This window comes from Diceros bicornis, chromosome 11 (assembly GCF_020826845.1).
Source record: "Diceros bicornis minor isolate mBicDic1 chromosome 11, mDicBic1.mat.cur, whole genome shotgun sequence".
Taxonomy (NCBI): domain Eukaryota; kingdom Metazoa; phylum Chordata; class Mammalia; order Perissodactyla; family Rhinocerotidae; genus Diceros; species Diceros bicornis.
The window spans coordinates 42,331,755-42,349,323 of record NC_080750.1 but is presented as its reverse complement, the minus strand read 5'-3'; the positions used below and the strand labels follow the sequence as shown (position 1 = coordinate 42,349,323).

Genomic DNA, 17,569 nt, shown 5'->3' with positions numbered 1-17,569 from the left:
TTTACCTTAATAAAGTTTAAGTAAAAAATACTTTAAAAAAAATGATACAGGTAGTCGTAGGAGGGAGACAAATGGACAGCTATGACACAGAGCAAAGCAGAGATGGATAGGAAAGGGCACAAGACGTTACAAATGAAGATAGCAAAGTGCTAACTTGGGGCCTATATATATTCTTGGGAACCCTTTCAGTGAAATCCCAATTGATTACACCAATCGTCGTATTGCCACTATCAGTCTTATTAAGTCTTTTTTCATGATAGTAATCACCGTTCCCTATAAAATGACATGACTCCCTTCTTTCCTCCCTAATTCCTATACCTAACTCAATTTCCATTTTTTCATTCAAGTTATCTCTTGCCTGTTCCTTCTCTATTTTAACAATTCCTGAATGAGTCAGTATTATGCAGTTAAGACCTCCATTACTCTCTCGTTGGGTTGCTTTTACTTACAACTATACTGGAAACTGGCTCAGGAAAAATTTCTTATATATATACTCCTGTGACCTCATTTCCTGCATCCCATCCAATGTTCAGGGAAGTGTGTCAAAATATGACTTTAATCTATTCCCTTCTTTCCATCTCTCCTCCCACAATCCTGGGTCATTGCTTGGATTATTGCAGTATTATCTTACTTGGCCTCTCTGCTCCATTTTTACTCCTCTTTGTTCCCCACACAGCAATCTGATTGATATCTTTTAGAAGTAAATCAGAATATTTTACTCCATTCCTTAAAATGCTCCTATGATTTCCCATTGCACTTAGAATAGAATCTGATTCCTGCCTCCCTAGATGCTATCTTCACTTTCCACCTTTCCCCTACTCACTGTGCTAGACCAGACCAAGACTTCTCCAGCCCTGGGCCTTGCAATTGCTGTTCCTTCTCTAGAATCCTTTTCTTCCAGCTCTTCCTATGGCTTGGCATGCTTCAAGGTTCAACTGGAGTGTCATTCTTCTGAGACTTCTCTAAGGGACTGTTCGCCTCCCCTCAAAAGAAGCATTTTCTAACACATAACGTTGTTTATTTCTTTCCAGGAAACTTAGTACATCTGAAATGTACCTTGATTATGTATTTATTTAATGTTTTATTGTCTGTCTCCTCCCATCAGTTTAGTAACCACCATGAATACAGAGATCTTTTCTATCTTGTTTGTCGCTATATCTCTAGTACCTAGCATGGAATCTGGCTTGTTGAAGACACTCAATAAGTAATCACTGAATTACTGAACAAATGAAAATGTAGTAGGCAAATAATAAATACCCAGTGTTCGATCTTGTTTTCCCCTGAAATTTTCTTTTCACTAAAGTCCTATTTTTTTTTTTTTTTACCTAATTTCTACAGGTACTTCTATTGTGACTGTAAAAGCTTTTGCTCCTGACTCAATAGGAGACAGCATTAAGTATTCAGTTTTTAGTGGAAATGAAGATGGAGTTTTTTCTCTGTGCTCCAACTCAGGTAATCCTTCTTTACCCTATAATGGCTTTATTTCCTGCTCCATTTAATGTTACTAGTAAGAAATACTTCTGCAAAGGAAACTCAAAATTTGAAAGGCAGAAATTGTTAGACGTAAATTATCTAAAAGGTAAACAAGAAAGAGTTTTTATGGGAGCTGATGAGAAATTGTGGGATATCAAGACTATTTGTTTGTTTACATGTAGTTGCTAAGAATTCTACTCTTCACATTTCCAAATTTGACAGTTCGTATCCTACTCTTTGAATTTTTGAAGATAAATTGGTTTCTACTTATAATTTACCCACCTATTTGGGAGAATTGGAGGTATAGTAGTGAGATCATCGATATTGAGTTTGAGTTGAAAATGAGCACATGTCTAGCCTTAGGGAATTCTCATCAGAGAATCTTCTAATTCCCCGCTGAATGTCAAAAATGCAACAAAAAAGGACAACTGGAAAGGTTTCTATGTAGTGGTAAAGAAATTACTTCCAAATACAGCATGTATTAAATTTAGCTTTAATAAGACCATTATTGTGTTTTAAATGAATACCAATTGATTATTTGAAACATACTTTTTTGACTAACAACTATGTAGTAGATACGTATCTACTGCTTTGTTGTCAGACCTCAAGAAGAATGTTTTTAATAATTTCTATATTACCATAAAACTTCCTTGTATAATCTGTACTACATGCACATGGGAAGAAATGAGAGGGGGTAATTTCTTAAGCAAATGCCTTCTCTTCCAGGGTGGTGTTACGACTTTTTGGTCCACACAGGCTTTAGTCAGGAACCTTTCTGAGGTAGCCTGCTAGACACCTTCGTCTCTTCACCACATCACTTGGTTAAAGGGTGGTGCAGGAAGCCTTTTGACAAGAGGACCATTTGTGAACACCACCAAGCTTTGTTTCTAGCAATCCAGATGTCTGAGGGTTCTGGGAAAGGAGCTGAAATTAGAACTTTTAGGAAGAAGGAGAGTAGCAGAGTTTGCACATTTCCCAGGCTACCCAAATCCTTCGCCACCTCACTCCTAATATGGCCCAGGCTTGGCCTTATTTTTTCTAGAGTCTCTCATTAAAATGCAGATAAAATATGCCTAGGGTTAGTCCAAATAGGTCATCCACAGAAAACTCTTTATTTTTCCAGTAAGTGTTTATTTATTTATGTTGAAATTTGTTTCAAAATTTTATTGTGGAATTGCTACAAAATGAAATGTTAAGACTTATAAAACTGTTTAATGGAAAATAGTAAAATAAAAACCCATGTAATTACCACTTATCTCCAAAGATGAGACTTTCTCAAACCTCAGGAAGCCCCTGTGTGTCCCCCTCCCTCTCATGTCTCTCTTCTTTCACCCCATTGGTAATCTGTAATCAGTAATCTGAATTTGGTGTTAATCATTGCCTTTTTTTCATTATAATTTTCCCATCGTGTTTGAACCCTAAACAACGTGTTATTTAGTTTTACCTTGGTTTAAACATCTTAATACAATCATGCTTAACGTACTCTTCTATGATTGATTCTTTTGCTCAACATTATTACTCTGATTTAGTGCATTAATCATTACGTACACGTTAAAGAGGAATAACGAAGAATATGTACCTGCCACCAATGTTATAAAACAGAACATGATCACTATCATCGGCCCTCCCTTTGTGCCCTGTTCTGATTGCATCCTTTCTCTCCACTGCCCCAAGCTGACCAGTGTCCCAACTTCAGGGATAATCATTCCCTTGTGACTTATAGAAAATGTGTTCCTACACAATAAAAGTGTTTAATTTTGCTTATTTTTGAATTTTATATAAATGGATTTATACTCTATGTATTCTATTAGGATTAGATTTTTTTATTCAAAATTAGAATCATTCGGGGCCGGCCCAGTGGCATAGGACAAGTTCACACGCTCCGCCCCAGGGGGCCAGGGTTTGCAGGTTCTGATCCCGGGCGTGCACCGATGCACCACTTCTCAAGCCATGCTGTGGTGGCGTCCCATGTAAAGTAGAGGAAGATGGGCACAGATGTTAGCCCAGGGCCAGTCTTCCTCAGCAAAAAGAGGAGGATTGGCAGATGTTAGCTCAGGGCTGATCTTCCTCACACACACACAAAAAATTAGAGTGATTCATGTTAATGTATGTAGCTGGGGCTCTTTCTTGTTCATTTCTTTATGGTATTCTGTTGTAAGCCTATGTCACAACTTATTTATCCATTCTACTGTTGATGGATAGTGAGGTTTTCTTGTTTGGGCATATAATGACAAGTGCAATTAGGAACAATCTCATATGTGTCTCTGGTGCAAATGTAAGGAGTTCTCTAGGCCCTAGAGTCTAGGCTGGGCATATGGTTTATCTTTGCCATTCCACTTAACATCCCACCAGCACTGAATGAGAGCTATCGTGGTTGTTCACATCCTACATTCTAGAGTCATCTGGTGGGTGTGAAATGCTGTCTCACTGTGGCTGTAGTTTGCATTTTCCTTATCACTAATGAATTGCAGCATTTTTTCATAGTTTATTGGCCATTCCTGTTTTTTCCTATGTGAAATGCATATTGATATTTTTGTATGTTTTTCTACTGGGTTGTTTGTGTTTTTCTTTCTGACGTGTGAGAATTTTTAATATATTTCATTAGTATGTATCCTTTCTCTGTTTCTTGTTGCAAATTTTTTTACAGTTTATGACTTGTCTTTCACTTTTTTAATGGCCTGTTTTGATTTTAATGAGTTAGAATTAATCAGTCTTTTACTTTATGATTTGCCCTTTTTGTAAGTTAAGAAATTCTTCCCTACCCTGAGATCATGAAGATTTTCTTACATTGTCCTTTAGAACTTTATATTTTTCTCATGTTTCACATTTACATGTTTAGTGCATCTAGGGTTGATTTTTGTGTTTTACGTGGGTTAGGGATAACTTTTCTTTTTTTTTTTTCTTTCCTTTCCTTTTCTTTTTCTTTCAATGAGGATTGCCAGTTATTCCAATGGCAAAAACCTTCTCCTGTGATCTGCAGTACCATCACTGTCATATATTATGTTTCTGAGACTCTTTACCGGACTCTCGACTCCTTTCCATTTGTCTCTTTGTCTACCCACACATCAATACCACACTCTCTTAATTTCGTTGACTTTATAATAAATCTTCATATCAGGGAAACAGCCCTCTCCCAATATTTACACCATTCTCATCTTCTTCTTCATGAGTATATTAGCTGTTATTGGCCCTTTGCTCTAGTATAAATCATTGTATCCACTTGTCAAGTTTTACACACACACACACAAGCGTATTGGGATTTTTTTGTGTGCGTGTGAGGACGATCAGCCTTGAGTTAACATCTGTGCTAATCCTCCTCTTTTTGCTGAGGAAGACCGGCTTTGAGCTAACATCTATTGTCAATCCTCCTCCTTTTTTTTTTCCCTTTTTCTCCCCAAAGCCCCAGTAGATAGTTGTATGTCATAGTTGCACATCTTTCTAGTTGCTGTATGTGGGACATTGCCTCAGCATGGCCGGAGAAACAGTGCGTCGGTGCGCACCCGGCATCCGAACCCAGGCCGCAGGTAGAGGAGCGCACATACTTAACCGCTGAGCCACGGGGCCGGCCCTGGGATTTTTTTCCCAAGGAAAAGAGATTTATTCATAAACTTTTGGGTGATGTACAACTGTCCACACCTTCATGCATATAACCCACATACCCTTGGCATGCACATTTGATTTCAGGTAAAACCTCACCCAAATTAACAAAGAAAATGTCAAAAAAAATCATATAGCTCCAATCTAGAATTTAAGTAACTTAATCATCAGACCAAAATATCCTCCTTTCAAATATCACAAACCCCCTTATAGCTGTGCATTGTAGATAATAATCACCTACTAAAACTTTTCTTTTGTTTGTTTTCTTTTCTTTTTTTTTTTAATTATGGTAAGAATATTTAACTTGAGATCTACTCTCTTAAATTTTTAAGTATACAATACAGTATTGTTAAATAGGCACAATGTTGTACAGCAGATCTCTAGAACTTATTCATCTTGCATAACTGAAACTTCATACCCGTTGAACAGCAACTCCTCATTTTACCCTCCCCCTGGCCCCTGGCAACCGTTATTCTACTCCCCACTTCTATGAGTTTGGCTATTTTAGATACTTCATATAAGTGGAATCATGCAATATTTATGTTTCTGTTACTGGCTTATTTCACTTAACATAATGTCATCAAGGTTCATCCGTGTTGTCACATATGGTAGGATTTCCTTAAGGCTGAATAACATGCCATTGTATGTATACACCATATTTTCTTTATCCCTCCATCCATCGATGGACATTTAGGCTGTTGGAAATTTTACTGGAATTATATTAATTTTAAATATCAGTTTGGGGAAAACCTATATCTTTACAGTATTGCCTTCTAATCCAGAGATAATAGAGAAAATGGCACCAATTTTTTTCTTTAATATATTTTAATAAAGTTTCAATTTTTTTCTATAACAGGCTTGCATACTTCTCGTTAGATTTAGCCTAAATAATTTATACTTTTTCTTGCTAAAGTAAGTGAAAAAGTGCTTTATCTGACAGTGCTGGTGTGTACACTTGAAATTGTCTTTTATATTTTGATTTTGTATCTAGCAAACTTATAAACTCTTATTGACTCTGATATCTTTCTGTACATTCAGCATATAAAATCATTATCTGAAAATGACCATTTTCCCCTGTGTATTTTAACATATATAATTAAAGTCTTACATTAGTCAATATCCTGCTCCTGAATAAAATGAGACTCAGAATTCTTTATTTCCAAATATCCCTTTTTCAATTTATAAATTTTTATTGACTACAATTTTAATTCTTTCAAATTAAGCATTATTAATATTTTTAAATAGATTTATCTGCTTCTTTGCTAACCGTTCTTTCTTACATCTCAGATTTTCCTAGTGTCATTGTCTTTCTGCCTCAAGTAATCCTTTAGTGAGGGTCTATTGTAGAAAATTTTCTGATTTTGGTTGTCTAAAAATGTCTTTATTTAATTTTTGTTTTTAAAAGATACTTTTACTGGGTTTAGAATTCTAGGTTCATAGTTATTAAGAAGTCAGCTGTTGATCTAAATACCATTTATTTGGATCTTTTTTTGGAGCTCCAATTGGACGAATATTGGGCCATCTCACCCTCTCCTACATCTCTTTTTCATCTCTTTGTCCCTTTTCTCTTCAGTCTAGGGAACTACATTTTTAATTTTAAGATCTTTTTAAACTCTTCTTGGTCTTTTAAAAGAGCAATTTCTTGTTCCTTGCTCATATTTCCAAGGTTCTTCTTTTATATATGTTTAAATATGTATCATAATTACATATTCTGTGTCCAATAATTGCAGCGTCTTTGGTCCTTGAAGATTTATTCTGCTATCTATGGGTGTGCTAGCTCTCATTCACAGTGTCTCATTTCTCTGTGATTTTTGTGGTTGTTAACTATGAGCTGCTCGTTGTCTTTGAAACTTTTTCTTGGAAGATTCTTTGAAGCCTGGGTTGAATTCGTGCCCTTTAGAGAGGATTTGCTTTCCCTTCTGCAAGTCACCCAGAGACATCATTGACCAAAGTCTAGCTTAAATTTAATTACTGAAGGTTTTAAAAAAATTTAGCTATGATAGCATGGCTACCATACATTCAGGCTTAAGCTAATGAATTCTCGGCAGAAACTTCTTTTTCTCCCTTCCAACCAACATCAAGCTCAAGAGGAGCAGGTTACTGCACATCTGTTTTTAATTCGTTTTTGTTTCTTTAATATTGATCACTCTTTTGGACCTTAGGTAGCCTTTGGGTTTCCAGCTTTATTCTGGTGTTCCTACTAGATCCTTCACCTTTTGTGGGTTCAGGATTTTTCTCTTGTTTTCCACACCCTGAGCAGCTATTGGAGAAGAATCTCAAGGAAGAGGGTTATGTTAGAAACCCTTGGAGAAAAAAATGGGCTTTTAGTGCATGCTTACCTCCCTGGATTACTGTTTTCATTTGTTTTTTTGTCCACTGAGGATTCCTTACTACTATACCAACTCAATAATACATGTCAATACACATGCGCACGTATATAATTTGTCAAGCATTTTAGTTGTTTTCATCAGGAGGATTGTTCCAGTATATAGTTTACCATACAGCTGTCAATAAACCTTTTTGAAAATCTTTAATTATGATTTTAAATTCATCTTTCCTGCCACCTTTGTCATATAATCATTAAACTTGTATCTAAAGGTACCTGATATAGGTTATATGAATGTATGTATTTTAAACCACATACCAGTTAAAATAGAAAACTAGTACGTATGATAAATCAATAAAGTTGACCTCTAAGGTTGTGGTCACTTTTCTTAGGGGTAAAAATAGGAGAAAACCATTTTATTCACTATTGGTTTAATAAGTTAGGTTAGATAGATCTCTGATGAGAACTATGCTTTCTGTCCATTTGTGCCAGAGTTTGCCCTGTGTTCCACAGTCACAAACCAGAGGTTTACTTTTGTATCCAAACTTCCTGTCACTTTAGCTTAAAAACGTCTACTACTCACTGTCTAAACCACCAGGGATTTTGGAGTTTGACTGATGTTGTGTATGTAAATAACAGATGGTAGTATTCTTTCCATTATTTGGTAGATTGACATAAAACAAAAATGATCAAACTTTCAGTGACTCGAGGATATAGTTTTAACAGGAGAGAGTTTAAAAGCTTTTGGCTAACATAAATATTTATCACATTCTGCTCTGGGTGTGTACATATGCTCATGCATAGTTTGTAACTGGCTGGAGTAACCTGATTATGCTATCAAGCATTTAGCGTTTGAAGAATCTTAATCTCACTTCGATGTGTGTTTTATAACTTGGACAAAAGCTGGAAATGTACATATATCAGAAGGAAAATATTACTATCTCAGTTTCATTCTCAAGTTATTATGTAACTGGCACACTGACATGTAAGAATGAACATGAAGCTGATATTGTGAGGCTCTTACTGGAAGGAGAATGTGGACTTCTGTTCATACTGTTAGACAGAGCCCAGTAGTACTTTCATCTTGCTGGTAACAGTAAATCCTTGATGTCTCTGAGAAAAATATGCATATATCATCCAAGGCAAAATGTGGGTCTAGTAGGTGTGCCCCCCTTGAATCATCTCATAGACTGGTGATTGTCTTTGCTGCTTGCACAGCTTTCACAGCATATGCCAATTATTATACCAAAAATAAAAAGCAAGCAAGGAAAACATTAGAACTGCAGATCAATTCCAAGTGCAAAATTCCAATTATCAAAGCCTAAACACAAGCCTTTTATTAAAAACTCCACTTTGATCTGCGCTACAGTTGGCATGCTTTCTACTAAGTGACACTGGCAATTTAGTGTTGCATTTCTGTTTTCTTTTTCCTTTACGAATAGTAGCAGAACATGATAGCACGCTGAATGCTCTATTTGGTGCAGACAGAGCTCCAGATGAGAGCTTTGGACCCACCTCAGACCGGGGCTCCTTTGCCATTTGGGGGCATGGATTCAGCCCTTGTGTCACAGAGGTTTCTAAAGACCAGTTTCTTTCATTACGAGTTCATCAAAATGCATTCTAATAATTGAAATGATTCTCCAGGTACCAATAGTTAGATCTACTCTAAATTTTCTGTCAAGAGTCTTGGTAACGTCAGATTGTGGTTTGTGAAAGTAATTGGGTTTTTTGAATTGGTAACTAAATCTGATGACAATAAATGAAAGGAGTTTATGAGATTTTAAGTCTGGTAGTATAGTGAGTTCTTCATATAGAATATGAATATTTAATTTTTCTTAATAACAGAATAGAAGCTCTAAAATCCCTCCAAAGCACTCAGTACCAAAGTTAGAATATTAGAACCGGATATGATTCCCATTAGCATCCAGGTAAGTATGTGATAGCCTGAAGTTTTCTTGAACTAGGTTGGTTATCTAGGGAAACAGGTTCAGATAGAGCAATAAGAACTGTGGCTTCCAGGCCATATTTCCAGAAACAGTACAGGTTCTTTCACCAGCTGATCAAACTTCTAATAGTCCATGGCTATTAAATATTCTTTTTCTAAATTCAGATAATAAATCTGTATCTGATGATGGAGGGTATGAGAGACGTGGGTAGAACACTGGAATCTATATCACGTTACCGCAAAGAACATTCTAAACATGCACTATACTACCTCTCACAGCAACTCTATGAAGTCATTATTAATACCTCCATTTTACAGAGGAGGAGACTCAGCTCTAAAGAACCTGAATAACTTACTCTAGGTCACAAACTTAGTAGTAGTGGAGCCTGGTAATTTGCCTACATTAAGTAGCCAGGGCTGGGGTTTATGCTTGATTTCAGGTTTCTCAAACTCCACGTCAGTGCTCCTTCAGCAAGTCTCTCTTGGACGGAATTTCCAACAGTGAGAGCTAAGTAAATCATGATAATAAAATAACAATAATAATAAATTCAGTAAGAAATTTGATAGTGAAGAGGAGGAGAAAACAGAGTAGAAACTAGGGAAGGAAATTATATCAGGGGAGGAATTTTCTTAATTTGGGGGAGAAACTTGTGCAAGGCATAAACCTCCAAGAGTCAGTTTCTCTGACCTGGTTCTACTTTTTTTTGTGTGTGTGTGAGGAAGATTAGCCCTGAGCTAACCTCCGATGCCAATCCTCCTCGTTTTGCTGAGAAAGATTGGCACTGGGCTAACATCTGTGCCCATCTTCCTCCACTTTATATGGGACAACGCCACAGCATGGCTTGACAAGCAGTGCATCGGTGCACGCCTGGGATCCGAACCTGTGAACCCTGGGCCACCAAAGCAGAGCGTGCGAACTTAACCGCTAGGCCACCTGGCCAGCCCCCTTGTTCTACTTTTTATATGAGGGTATAACCAGTATTATTGGGTGCCTTCTGTATGCCAGACCCTGAGGGATACGATGGTGTAAGAGACAGGTCACCGTCCTCGCCTTAGAGCTTCTAAATCAAGAGGAATAAGTATACTGAAATAGGTGGACAAGGTACGTGCAGCCACTTTGTGAGAGTCCATTGAGGGCTGACATAGTAATGGTACCAGAGTGAGTGGTCTGGAAAGATCGTTGAGGAAGCACAGAAGTGGGGACTATTCCAGGTGGATGGAAAAGCATGCATGTCAACTCTGAAGTGAGCATTTGAGCTAGAGAATGTTTATGAGTGTTATGACCAGAGCAGAGAGACCAAAGTGGAGAATGACACGACTGAGACTTCTGAGGTGAGAGAGCCCTCAGGAAGTGGGTCCCTTTGGAGAAAAAATGCTGAACTTTATCGTAGTAGCTGTGGGAAGCCATTGAAGAGTTTTATGCAAGACAATGACAGTGTCGTTTTTATTATTTAATTCAGAGCGGGAACTGGATTAGTGGGGAGAGCAGTTAAGTGCTCCCATGGGACCAGTTAAATGAGCTAATGCAGGGGACAAGGTGGGAAATGCTGATGGCTTGGAGGAGAGCAGCAGCAGTGAAGACGGAGAGAAGTGGACTCAAGAGATGTCTGAAAAGTAGACTTTCCAGACATGGCGATGGACTACCTGTGGAGAGAGAAGGCTGATTTAAGAGATAGCTCCCAGATTTCAGATAGTTCATACATGTTTGAACCCTGCAAATATCTGCACGTTCTCAACTTTTTTCACAGTGTCCCCAGTCGGTGGGGAAGCAAGGCCAGCCAATGGAGGCTTTGAGGGACAAGAGAGGGTGTGAGCATATGAGTCAAGGGTGTCTTGGGACTTTTGAAATAATAACTACAACGCCATTTTCTTTTCTTTTCTTTTTTTTTTCTCCCTGGGAATAAAAATAGGAGAACTCACTGTGAAAGAACCCAAGTTTCTTGATTTTGAAGTCAGACATGAAGTACAACTCATCGTTTTAGCTGAAAGTAGGGGGCGCAGAGCCTACAGCAAAGTAGCCGTCTCGATAGAAGATGTGAATGATAATTTACCATGCTTCGAGCAAAGCCTTTACCACGTGTCAGTGTCTGAAGGCCAGTTCTACAATGTGCACATCATACAGGTAACAGAAATGCACCTTGTGCGTGAGTGTGTGTGTGTGTGTGAATTATTATCAATCAATGTACATCAAAATATCTACGGCCTTTTTCCAGGACACAAATGAAATTTTAAACGTTTCCAGGGCATATACAATGTTTGATGGACTGGAGGAAACCTTAGTTTGAAGGAAGTCTGGAGTTTCTGAGTCCACTCTTCTTCTTGTCTTCATTCTCTGCTCAGTTAGTGCCCCTGGTTTGTCTACGGACCCTGTGAACACTAGCAGGGACTCTATAGGGACACAAAAATTAGCTCAACATATAAATGCGTACAATTTAGTGGGGAGGTCAGAAAAGTAAGCACATAATTTAAATGCATGTTATAATAGAAGTGTATCTTTAATATCATGAGAGAAAAGAGGAGACACATGCTTTTCCTGGAGGAAAAGCATGAAGCTTCACGGAAGAGTGATATTTGCACTAAGTCTTAAAGGGCAAGTCGGCATTTGCCTGGTGGAGCTGCAGCCAGACAAGCGTGGACACGTGGGAGAGCTCCCTGGATTCAAGATTTGCAGACGTTTCATGTGAAAGGCACAGACTTCCTGTTTTCAGGCCTAGTTTCATCTCAGAAAAAACCCCCACCCCTGAAAAAGAGAATCTGCTCACCAGGCAGTCTTGTTCAGACTCTAAAACCCACGCATCCTTGATAGTCTCTCTACCTGCTTCAGGACTAGTGCCCGTTTTTACCTTTCCCTTCATGGGTTAATTGATGCTTGGAATTCGAGAACCTGGAGATCAGGAAACCTACAGCCCCTTGGGAATCTGCACAGGAAATCAGCATAAAACCCCCTTCCTGAGCAAGTCAACAGAAGAGCAGGACATTGCCTTCGGCCTCTGTAACCCCGCTGCTGTGATCCAGCACCTCATGACTCTTACACCTGTTTCCTCTGGGCTGGAGGGATCAGGTCTCTAGATGACATTTTAGGACACTTTCTGGACAAGACTTCCAACAATTCTTCACCGTGTGGCTCCCTTCAACTGAATATATAGACACCTCGGTTTGACTTCCAGTCCAGCTCCAGATGTGCGTGTGCCCCTCTCGTTTGCTAGACCGGCAGAGTCTCAGCAGTCTGGGAGTTTCAGCCCTGCGCCCACACAGTCCAGGATTTCCTACGCTATTATTGCAGATTTGTTTTGTATGATAGGGGCCTAATAGCTCCGGCAGCCAGCTTGTTCCAGAAGTGCTGTGTCTTTACTGTGGTTTCAGCCATGACTGAGATGTTTAAGAAGAAGGTTGAGGGCATTCACTTTTCTAATCTTATCACCCCTGCCCATGATGCCTGTTCAGTGGGGATGACAGATGCCTCCAGGGCCACTGTGGGGCCTACTTTGTCACAGAGCATCCCCTACTGGGGCACTGCTGCACTGCACTTCTCTGTCACACATGCTAACCTGGATAGAGCTAGACTGCTCAGTGTGGAATCTATGAAGGTGAAGGCACCTTTAAAGCCCAGGTACACCCAAGCGAGCCTGAGCCAAGTTACGTCAAACTTTGGGAAGGCTGAGTCAGAGATGGATACAGTGAACTTTATTCTTCACATTTTTAGATCATTTAGTTTCCAGGAAACTAGAACTGCCATTTCCCTGCATCCTCAGATAAATAGGAATGTAGAACGCTCTGCAGTTACACCATGTGGTAGTTACTTCTTGCTTTTTGCCACCACACTGCCCGTGCACCCCCCTTTTGGTTACATCGCCACGAACTTCCTTTAGGAACTGACCCTCCTCTGTCAGATGCAGTCTTGGTGGGATTGTCAATCAAGATAGTGACCTGGCCCCCCCCAGCGCCCACCCTGCCAGAGGTGTTGCCAACTGCCCCAGTCTCATACAGACTTTCTCTCCTGGAATTGGAACCTTGAGTGGTAGGACACCAGGATGGAGAAAAATAGAGTTGATTCATCTTGAGGGCAATAACTCAGGGAAGCTGTTTCCCAGAGCTATCCAGGTTCTTGTACTTCACCCGGGTGCTATCTTTCTGATACATTTCTTTCCTGGTGAAGTTAGCCACAGTGGATACAAGTTGCTGGCATCCTAAAACCCTAAGTGATATACCTCCTGGGAGGCCTCCTCTCTGTAACACTTTTAAGTATGTGGCCCCAGGGGACGTGATTGACTTCATTCAGCCCAGAAGAAGATGAGCTTCTCTTCCTGGTGATCTTAAAGGGAATTCTGTATTGCTGCCTTTCTATACCAAATAGCTGGCTTGTGTGCCCTCCTGATGAGGTCCTGGGTGTCCCATCCGGGCCACTCAGGGTCCCCTGAGAACTCTGACAGTAGTGTGAAGGATGGGTTGAGAGAGTAGGGAGTTAGAAGCAAAATCCTACAAGGACATCAGTGTAATCGCCCAGGAGAGAGATGACAAGGGATGTGAGCTCGAGCCGAAGTTGAGGGGCATAGAGGATAAAAATCAGTGGAAAAAAGTTTTAATTAATTTGTCAACTTGTTCTTAAACAATATCTTGAATCCACTAATAGGATTAGTTTTGTGATTTAAATGTAATGCAGAGTAAATAATATATCTCCATGGAGAATGATGCAAACTTTTGTTTTGTCCTCAGCACTACTGTGATAATGCATCAAATAAATGATCAGGATCTAAATTTGTTAGCACTAAATCTAGGCTTTGTTTCATTTGTTTAAAGATTCTTTTAAAATGAGACTTTGAATACAATATAAAAATGCACATATGGCCTATTTTACAGGCAATACTTTAAGCAGGAAGAAAAGCAGATGAAAGACAACCATTCACTATGAGATTTCTTTCCTTTTCTGGTGCTAGTGTAAATCCATGTACAGTACTGGACATCTTCTATTCAGACAAATCAGATTTTTTTTCAAGTATTTTTTCCTCTTGACTAAAATTGTAGCTTAAAACATGTGCTACTTCTACTGGAAGTTACTTGGAAATCCTTTGAATGAGTGTGCAGAATAAACAGTTTTCTCACCCATTATCCACCTTATTATAAATGGAAGCTTCAGCCCTGTGTTGGGATCCTTTGATCATTGTTTTTAAAGTGTGTTTGACAATCTGTGATCCTTTCATAACACATTTCTCTGAAAAACAGGCCTCACTCATATTGCAGATTAAATCCTTATCTAATGGAAGAGTTGCTTCCTCACAGGTTTTTGCTAGAGACCTGGACAGTGGGGTGAATGGCCTCATTGAGTATTCCATTCTCTCTGGCAACCAAGGAGAAGCCTTCCAGATTGACGCACTCAGCGGTGTGATAACAGCAAATACCATTCTGGACTACGAGTTCACCAACTCCTACAGGTTTGTGCCAGATTCAGATCCATTTGATCAGCTATTTTGCTTTGTTTCTGACAACAGTGTTACTTTGGGCGTGACTTCCTAGTATGTAAGCTTATTTGTAAAATATATTTCCCCTTTGGTCCAATTTATGATCACCCTTTTGAGACATTGAAGGAGGCTTAGAAACTATTTGCTATTTGAAAACGTTGATTGGACTAGAAGAACTTTAAGATCCCTTCTAGTTCTAAGATTTTATGGATTTTTGATGCTATTAAGTAATAAATGAGAGACATTAAGAAAGACAATATTTGTGAAATGCCCACTGAACCATAGAGCACTCTGCAAATGTTTGTTATTGTTTTTAAAAACAGTGAAGACTGAATGACATTTCTCTTTTTAATTCTTTATTCTTTTCTTACGTGTTCGGAAGTACAACCCTGCCATCAGGTCCTTGCTGCAGTGCTGTGTTCTAATAGAAATGATCTTATTAAAAGCACACATTCAACATTAAACGTATTTTGGTCTAGAGTTCAAGAGATGCCAGTCTTATACAGAATTCTATAAAAGAGAGAATAATAGTGTCACAGGTCTTCTAGGTATTTTAAAAAGTCAGTGCTACAAAAGTCTAGCCATATGTACAGAGATATTTATGGCGTCCCAGTCTGTAAAAGAAAAAGAAACAGACTCTATGGAACCTAAAATGACCATGAATGGGGACTGCTCCAAGAATGATGGCCCAGCCTTCCGTGGAATACCACGAAACTGATTTTAAAAGAGGAAGAGGTATATCTGTATGTGCCAATGAGGCCAGAGCTCCAGGATATGTGACTACGTGGAGGAAATAAGATGCACTACAGTGCTTATGCTGCAGGCCTGTTTGAGTAAGAAGCACACCCACACACTTGGACTACTTCAGGAAGAATACACTAGAAACTGTTAACCTTGTTTGTCTCTGGAGAAGTGGTTGGGAAGGCTGTGCTCAAAGAGAAGCTTGACTTTCTCAGTGTGCACTTTAGTGTGCTTTATATTTGTGTCATATTTTTGTATATTCTTCTGAAAGGCCTTGTACATACAGTATTTCATTTAATTCCAACAGTCACCTCCCGAGGAAGTAAGTTAGGCATGTTCTTATTCACTGATAAGACAACAGACATACAGTGGCTTGCTCAGGGTCCCAGAACCATTCAATGATTGAGCAGGGACTGGCGCTTAGGTATTCCGGTTCTAAGTCACACGGTTTCCACTGTACAAGCTACAGAGCAGACCTTCCCGTTTAGAGAAAAAGACCCAAGTGTCAATATTCTCCTAGACCAGATTACTTTCATGTTTTATGAGGAAAGGGCAGTATATTCATGTGGTTGAGCAGTGAGAGACGATTAGAATGGGGTCTGTTACTGGGTGGATTGGATTAATTAAGCTCTGAAAAACTCCCCAACTCTAAAAGTTTAAGTGTTTAATTCTTTTTGTTTAATATATTTCAAAATATTACTTCAAAAGTATTTTAAAAGTTTTTTCAAGACCTTACTCTGTACTAACTTCTAGGATTTTTTTTCAGTAATATTTTAGTGTAATCAATTGTTGCAATACTTATTGTATAAATATATTAAAACCAATTGTATAACCAATGTTAAAACCTATTCCTGCTACACTGTTTCTGTAGTAACTTTAAGTGTAAAAGCTTTTTTTTTTCTCTCCAAAGATGACTGCAGGTAAATCTCAGCCTAGTTGCCACCTGAGTGATTACAAATTCAGAGATTATTGAAGGTCTACCACGTTCTAGGAACTAAGCATTTCCTGATTGTAATGACTTTCTGTTACAATGTTCTTCTTACTCAATGCAGTCTAATTAGCAATTAAATCTAATTCCTTTCAGCTTTTTCCTATTTGCGTCATAGCTTCAACGTTCCCAACATTTAAATTGGTCCCAATATTTAAAAGTGCCCCTCTCCAATTGCTCATGAAGAATTTAACTCAAGGCTGGGAGAAGCAGAAACTGAGAGAAGTTGAAATCTACACACACTGTCGCAGAGAGATACAGAAACAACTACACTCACACACGCATGTGCGCGCACACACACACGCAAACACACACAGAGACTATCTCCAGTATCACCATGGCAAGGAAATATTTTAAACCTGCCTCTCTAGGTTCTCCCCCTCCTCCGCCCCCTTGTGGCTTCTCTTCCTCTGTAGTGCTTTCCTCAACATTTAAGGCAATGGGAAATAACAGGATGATTTCCCCCATCCTGCTACACCCTTCCTTAATGCTTTGGAAACGATGTCATTTAGTTTTTAACTTTTTTTAACTTTTGAGGTTGCTATTTTGCTATTTTGTCTGATTGAGGAAAATATTTCTAATTCTAGCCTTCTTTATTCCAGTATAAAATGAGAGGAAAAAAGATATTGTCACTTACAATTCTACTCAATCTAAATGCAATAAATAAAAATTAAATAATTTTTAGTTCTCATATTAAGCCACATATACAAAAACTCAGTGGAAAGATGATGACAAATTATAAAATAGATCTTCAGTTCTGTCTGATTGATATTTCTGAATTTTATAAGCTAACCAAGCCTGAGGCTGGGGATATAAAGACTCACAAAACAATTCTTGTTTTTAGGGAGCTTGGAAATCGAGTCCGTTATAACCCATGGCAGGAAGTATATTCATAATTGTAATAGTTGCCATTTATGGAACACTTACTTTACATGTTGAATTCTCATAATGGACTTAAGATTTACAGGATAAGGAAGTTGAAGTTCAGAGAGGTAAAGTTGTTTGCCAAGAGTACCCAGCTAGTGAATGGTAGGACTGAGATA

The 17,569-nt window shown here is 38.7% G+C and overlaps 1 protein-coding gene across 1 annotated transcript in view; it reads left to right on the top strand.

The window, feature by feature from the left end:
* The window catches only part of DCHS2 (dachsous cadherin-related 2), a 242,228-nt gene that overhangs the window by 206,752 nt on the left and 17,907 nt on the right, over window positions 1-17,569 (top strand). Inside the window, exons 14-16 of the mRNA XM_058550238.1 lie at window positions 1,339-1,452; window positions 11,252-11,463; window positions 14,619-14,770. Coding sequence (XP_058406221.1) covers window positions 1,339-1,452; window positions 11,252-11,463; window positions 14,619-14,770 — 478 coding nt within the window. The remainder of the gene's footprint in view (window positions 1-1,338; window positions 1,453-11,251; window positions 11,464-14,618; window positions 14,771-17,569) is intronic.